The sequence below is a fragment of the Mus caroli genome, chromosome 9, assembly GCF_900094665.2.
Source record: "Mus caroli chromosome 9, CAROLI_EIJ_v1.1, whole genome shotgun sequence".
NCBI lineage: Eukaryota > Metazoa > Chordata > Mammalia > Rodentia > Muridae > Mus > Mus caroli.
The window spans coordinates 41,076,087-41,083,836 of NC_034578.1; the positions used below are offsets into that span (position 1 = coordinate 41,076,087).

Sequence of the window (7,750 nt, forward strand, 5' to 3'; positions counted from 1 at the left end):
ACAGAGAAACCTTGTCTCGAAAAACCAAAAGAAGAGAAGAGAAGAGAAGAGGAGAGGAGAGGAGAGGAGAGGAGAGGAGAGGAGAGGAGAGAAGAGAAGAGAAGAGAAGAGAAGAGAAGAGAAGAGAAGAGAAGAGAAGAGAAGAGAAGAGAAGAGAAGAGAAGAGAAGAGAAAAGAAAAGGCCAGGAATGGATCTGGACCTTTACTTCATAAAGGAAAACCAACAATAAATATATGAACTCATAACCAAACAAACACAAGCGCTAAAACTAATAAGAAAAAACAAGGGAAAACAACAACACACACAGCCCTTGACGCCAGCGCTCAGAAGGCAGAGTCAGGAGAGTCTCTATGAGTTTGCGGCCAGCCTAGATGAAATACAGTTCCAGGACTGTTAACTCAGAGAAACCTTGAATTAGGTAAGATGGAGGGAAGGAGTTTGGAGACAAGGGCTCTGTAGCAAAGTCTGTCCTCGAAGTCCAGTTTGGCTTTGAATTCATAGTCATACCCCTGTTACAGCTCCCAGAATGCTGGACAGTAAACATGCAGCACTACACTTGTCTGGCCTTTGCCATAGTCTTAAAAGTACAAAAGTACTACTAGACTCCATCAAAGCTTAAATATTTTGTTTCCACAGAAGATAGTACTAAGGTGAAAAGACATACAGAATGAGAGTGAAACCTTAGAAATCACTTCTCCCAGTATAGATAATAGGATGCTAGTTCAGTAGGCAGATTATGTAAAGAATAGTTACAGTTCAATAGGATAAAATGGACACAATTTTAAAATGAGCAGAAGGCCTACGAACCATGACGTTTCCAGTATTGAAAACAATAAAAACAAAGAGCTAAGGTCAGGCATGTGGTGGCTTACACCTTTAATTCCAGCATTCAGGCCAGCTTGGTCTACATAGAAGACCCCATCTCAAAACAAGCAAACAACAAAAAGATAGTAACTTGGGAGGCTGGGGGGGAGTGGTGCATGCCTCTAACTGTACAACTTGGGAGGTAGGAGGTAGAGCAGGAAGATCAAGAGTTCAAAGTCACCATCATCTACATATTTAGTTCTAGGATGTCTCAAAAACAAACAAACAAAAAAAAAGACAACAATAACAAAAGAACAGGGAGTCGGAGAGACAGCTCCTTGGTTAATGGCACTTCCTGCTCATCCAGAGGACCTGAGTTTGGTCAGCCACATCAAGATGCCTCACAACTCTAGCTCAAGAGAACCCAACTCCCTCCACAGCACACATAATATGCACATATACATAAATAAAAGCAAACTAAATTTTAAATTAAAAAAAGGCAAAGGATTTGACTAGGTCTTTCTTCAGAGATCCGCAGGCCCATGAGAAGATGACTCACTATGGAAATGTCTTGAAAACCCCCAGATACCGTTTTCCACCCTGGAGAATGGCTACAGGCAGCAAGTGCTGGTGAGCCCTCAGAACCTTAGTCCACTGCTAGCAGAGTGCGTGCCACAGAGGCCACTGTGTAAACAGTCTGAAGCTTCCTCAAAAAGTTAAAAACTAGTTGCTCTATAACTCAGCAATTCCCCTTCCAGGATGTAGCAAAGAGAACTGAAAATAGCATGCAAAAATCTGTACACAAGTGTTCATAGAAATAATACTTATAATAGCTAAAAGGTCTAAACTCAAATAACTATAAACAAAATGTTCAAACAGATCGAAATTAACTATCAAGATGAATGGAGTAGTAGGTATAGGAGGTCACACCTGAAGTCCCAGTCCTTAATGAGGCTGTGGGGGACTTGACTTGAACACTCAGGACCAACCTGGGCTGCATGGCAAGTTCTGGGACAACGCAGGCTACAGTGTGCACCTGTCTCAGCTAGCTTCCCTCCCCACCCCAAGAGGAAAGTATGGATGCATACTATAAATATGGACAAGTTGTAAAACCACACTGAATTAAAGAAAGCAGCCACTAAGTGATGGTCATACACCTTATACAGCTCCACTTACACGAAATGTATTTTATATAAAATGTCTTCATCAGTCCAATCTCCAGATACAGAAAATAAACATTAGTGACTGGGCTAGAAGCAAGCTTGACAAAGCGATTGCTAATGGCTATAGGATTTCTTTTGGAGCACTGAAAATGTTCCACAGTTAAATTGTTGTCGCAGCTGTATGACTTTATAAATACAACCAAATGGTATACTTTAAAAGAGCTCTCTTGTTTTGCTTTCTACTGCTGTGATGATGAAAAAGAAAAGAAAAAAGCCAGGCACAGTGGCACACACCCTTGATCCCAGCACCTAGGAGCCAGAAGCAGGAGGATCTCTGTAAAGTGTTTATAGTCCAGTAGTTCTCAACCTGTGGGTCATGACCATTTTGACAAACCACTATCTCTAAAAATATTTATATTATAAGGCATGACAATAGCAAAATTACAGTTATAAAATGGCAACAAAAATAATTTTATGCTTGTGTGGGGGGAGGGGGTTCTCCACAACATGAGCAAATGTATTAAAGGCTGAAACATTAGGACGGTTCCGAATCACAGTTACAGTCCATCACTGAGAGAAGTCAGGACAGGACTCAAAGGCAGGATCTGAAGAGGCCAGGGGTGAGTGCTGCTTACTGGCTAGCTCAGCTAGCTTTTTTGTTTTTTGTTTTTGTTTTAAAACAAAAACAAAACCAATTCAGGACCATCTGCCTAGGAGTGGTACTGACCAAAGTAGGTAGGGCCTTCCCACATCAATCATTAATCAAGAAAATACTCCAGAGCCAGCCTAGCTGATTGAGACAATTTTCTTAACTGAGGTTCCCTCATTCCAAACAGATGACTCTAGCTTATGTAACGAAAAAGTAATCATCACAAAGCTTTGTAGTGTATGAATAAAATGTGTATAATTTTCTTTTTAAAAGTCTGGGGCTGGAGAGAGGGCTCAGTGGCTAAGAGCACTGGCTGTCCTTCCAGAGGACATGGGTCCAAGTCCCAACACATGGTGGCTCACATCTGTAGCTCCAATTCCAGAGGCGAGTGCAACATCCTCTTCTGGCCATTGTGGGCAATGCATACCTATAGTATGCAAAACACTCATACACAGAATAGATGAAAACCAAACCAAAGAAGTCTGTAGCAGTCAGAACATAAACCAGAGGCCCATGACTCATATTTTGGAATTGAGACAGGAATGAATAGAAACAGTAAAGGTACTCACTTATAAAAGTTGTCCAATTTGGATAAGAACAATTAATATACTTTTGTTATATAGTATACATTTACATTTAGTCATTGCAAATGCATATGAAACTACTTATTTTAGCCATGTCAAATTATATGCTTCATGTAGAGTTGTGTATTAATGATATACAACCCAATATAATGATCTATGTTGACTCTATGATAAAATCCATAATTAAGACAATAAAAGCTGGGGTTGAGGATGTGGCTCGTTGGTAGGTAGAGTGCATGCACTGAGCCCTTGGCTGGATCCCCAGCACCACACAGACATGGTGTGAGGCTGCATGCCTGTGACTCCAGAACTCAGGAGGCAGAGACAGAAGCATCAGAGATGGTCAAGTCATTCTCCACTCTGTGGTGAGTTCAAGGCCTGCCTGGGATACATGAGAACCTTCTCCAAAAATGTAGAAGAAAGAACTCCCAACAACCCACAATGAAAACATTATTATTTCATTCACTGGATGAGGAAATAGAAATAACATAGCTAAAAAAGCGGCTAAGAAAAGATTAAAAACCTACAGGTTGGCTTTAGAGTTTAACTACTTAGCCACTATACTATACTGGCTCTCAGTCATTGTGGTGATTTGAGAGAAAATGGCCCCCATAGGCTCACAGGGAGTGGCACTATTAAGAGGTGTGGCCTTGTCAGAGGGGGTGTGGCTTTGTTGGAGGAAGAGAGTCACTAGGGGGGTGGGCTTTGAATTCTAGTCAGGCCAGTGCAGCATTTACATTCAGCCTGACAACCTGGACGGAGAACTCTCAGCTCCTTCTCTTGCACCATGCTGCCTGCACGCTGCCACGCTTCCCACCACAGCATTAATGGACTAAACCTCTGAACCTGTAAGCCAGCCCCACTTAAATATTTTCCTACATAAAATATATGCTGTGGTCATAATGTCTCTGCACAGCAATGAAACTCTAAGACAGTTATTAAAGGAAGCATACCAAGCCCTGTTAAGTATGCTCTAAGAAGAAAGGAAAAGGCAGCTTCCATTTTATTATAAAAAATGCTCTCAGGGCTGCCAGGTTGGCTCAGTGGGTAACGAAGGAGCTTGCCACGAAGCTTCATGGTTTGTTGCCTAGTTGATGACCTGAGTTTAATCCCGGGAATCCACCTGGGGTCAGCAGAGAACCAACCCCAGCAATGTTCTCCAGTCTACACACAGACACACTACACCATGCATGCTTACATGTGCACCTGCACGTACACATAAAAATAAATGCATTTAAAAAAATGTAAACATACTCAGATGGCTACAGTGGCACGCGTATATTTTCAGTTGCTTGGGGAGGGAAAGAACAATAGAGCAAGAGCCCAACTCAGTCCCAATATATATATATAATTGAGTGCTTTTTTTTTGTAAAAGTAGGAACTGTGGTAGGGACTGATTATCTAAGAGACAGTCTAGAGTTAAAGCAATCTTTACACTCTGACTCCCTTGTACTTCCCCTCATCCACCTCCTGTAACTCCAGCCAAACCAGACTTCCCACATTCTTTGAACACACAGTCAGCAGCAGGTTCTTTCTAGCATGTTAAAGGCTGACTTCTCTGCCTACATCAGTGGTTCTCAACTTCCTAATGCTGTCACCCTTTAATATAGTTCCTCATGTTGTGGTAACCCCCAAGTATAAAATTATTTCATTGCTGTAAAAAATGAATTGCAAATAAAATTAAATTAAAAAATTATTTCATTGCTACTCTGTAGCTATAATTTTGCTACTGTTGTAAGTCCTAATGTAACTATCTGATGTACAGAACATCTGACATACGACTATTCCTACTTATCCTTCAAAAGCTAGCTCAGATTAATATTTCCTGTCTCACTTCTGATGCCATCCAATAGGCCAAACTACATTACATATCTCTATTAAATCCTTGACATATTATACCATATTTCAACTGGACAGAACCCACGAGCTAGTTAATTCTTTCCTGGTAGGTGTTTACACAGGCAAGGTAGTAACAGGCCAAGTAATCTAACTGTATTTGATGATAGGGCAGCTACAGAGCATGTGTGAAGCCCTGGGTCCATCCTCAACAGCAAGGGAGGGAAGGCATGGTGGGTGTGCCTCTGTTCTAGTTAAAAAATACTTAGAGTATCAGTTCAATTTGCTTTATTTAAGGAACAGCTCAGCAGGTAAAGGTGTTTGCTGCCAAGGCTGCTGATCTGAGTTCAAGACTCAAAACCCACATGGTGGAGAGAAAGAATCCTTACCCATATATTATACACACACACACACACACACACCATACACTTAAAAACAAAAAGGAATCAAGCACTGGCTTTTTTTACTCTTATCTGACACTTGTGATTTATCAAGCTGCTGCGGCTTCTGCAGAGATCTGATCTTTTCTCCTCAACCTCAGCTTAGCCTCTTTCAAATGCTCATCTACCCACAAACGTCGGTTATCTTTCGGGATTTCAAGGTCTACTGCCTGCAACCTTTCTCAGGAGTGTAAATCACTCTTTCTTTCACAGATAAATCTACCTGACCCAATGATGGTCAACTGTTTACCAAGACCCTTTCTATCAAATGTGAGCTTTCTATTCCCGTTAAAATAAAATTCAAAGCAGCTCAACTATTACTAGCAATCCCATTCTGACAGCCACAGACCTGAGTTAATATTTGTGTAGTATGTCTCCATTACCTAGGCTGGGAATTCTCCTCATACATCCTTTCTTTTCCCTCCTTGAAAAGGCTGATAGTCTGCTTAGTTTTCTTCATCAAATTTTCCATGAACACTCTGAAATACTCATTTTCTCCAAGTGTCTCCATCTTCCCCTCATATCTTGACAAGACAGTGCGGAGGTGCTGGTAGGTGTCAGGCAGCAGGTCTAAGATATAAGGCGGGCTGTTCTTGAGCGCCAGCTTTGGGTTTTGACACAACCGCACCACCTGCAACAAAGGGAAAAAAAAGACTGTTACTCAGAACCTTAAGGACAACTTTCCTGTTAAGTTATGAGCTATAAAATATGTACTGTTTGCATAAATATGAAAGATAAATGAGGCTAAGAAATTATCTGTAACCCAGTGCCATGGGCAATTATTCTGTGCTAATGGTCCTCCTACAAAGATAGGTGCTTCCTGAATTACTTAAGTTACATGTATGTGTGTGCATGGGATGGAACGTGTGCATGTTGTTAGAGCATGTTCATATGAGTGCAGAATCCAGAAGAGAGCCGAGGAGTAGAGTCATAGCCAGTTAGGAGTCACTTTGCTGGACCATACTCAGTAAATCCCCAAGTCTCAGATTCTGCTTCTTTTTCCCATCTTTTATTTTCAAATTTTCTGAGATTTTTTTTAAAAAGATTTATTTTACATAAGTACACTGTAGCTGTCTTCAGACGCCACCAGAAGAGGGCATCAGATCACGTTATGGGTGGTTGTGAGCCACTATGTGGTTGCTGGGATTTGAACTCAGGACCTCTGGAAGAGCAGTCAGTGCTCTTACCCGCTGAGTCATCTTGCCAGCCCAATTTTCTGAGATCTTATATTTTAAGTAGGTAGGCTTCTTTTAAAACTAAATTTTGCTTGTTTTTGGATTTCTTTAAAATCACTTTACTTTTATGTTACCTGTATGGGTGTTTTGCCTGCATGTATGTCTGTGCACAGTATGTGTGACTGGTACCCATGGATGCCAGAAGAGGAAGTCAGGTCCACTGGAACTGGAGTTACAGTCAACATGTGGGTGCTGGGAATCAGACCCAGGTCCAATAGAGCAGCCTCTGCTTCTAACCCCTAAGCCCTCACTCCAGCTCCTGCTTCTGCTGTTTGGAGGTCTCTTGTAGCAGAGGCTATCCTCTATCCTCCTTGCCTTCATCTCTCAAGTGTCAGGATTACCTCAGTGTGCCACCAAAGTCAGCAATTAAATCTATACTATAAATACAACATAACAATCTTTACTTCTAAGTGGTCCATCTTCTATTTCTTACAAAAACTGGTGATTTGTACCTATTCCTATTGACTAATCTGTGCTTTTTATACCAGTATTTCCTGTGTCTGAAAAAGACAATACTAGACAAAAGTTTAGAAAGAGACCACACAGGCAGACTGTGCACAGATTGTCCATTTGTATCAAGGAAGTGTTGTGTGTTAAAAAAAAAAAAAATTGTCAGAATAACCGAATATCTGTAATGGGTCACTGAATGGGGAGGGCAAGTCTAGAGAGCTTTACAGTACATGGAAACTAGCTTCATGACCATGGTAAAAATTAAATTAAATTAAAATTTAAAAAAGGCTTTCCTTAAAAAGAATCATGAAAACCATAAGCCATAAAGGAAAATATTATCTAAATTCTACTACTTCAGAAGTGGGGAGAGGCAAAGAAAAAGAAGTAACTTCTGTGTAACAAGAAAGCTAGACATGTTGGTACAAGGCTATAAATCCCAGCACTTAGGGCATTGCTGTAGGAAGATCAGCAGCAGTCAGCAGGCTCCGTAAGAAAACCCTATCTAAAAAATAAAAATTAAGCCGGGCGTGGTGGCGCACGCCTTTCGTCCCAGCACTCGGGAGGCAGAGGCAGGCGGATTTCTGAGTT

The 7,750-nt window shown here is 41.1% G+C and overlaps 1 protein-coding gene across 2 annotated transcripts in view; it reads right to left on the reverse strand.

Moving 5' to 3' along the window:
• Cbl (Cbl proto-oncogene) overlaps positions 1-7,750 on the reverse strand; it is an 82,324-nt gene that overhangs the window by 51,298 nt on the left and 23,276 nt on the right. For both annotated transcript variants that reach the window (XM_021171454.2, XM_021171455.2), the window contains exon 2: positions 5,861-6,108. In XM_021171454.2, the coding sequence (XP_021027113.1) occupies positions 5,861-6,108 (248 nt within the window). The remainder of the gene's footprint in view (positions 1-5,860; positions 6,109-7,750) is intronic.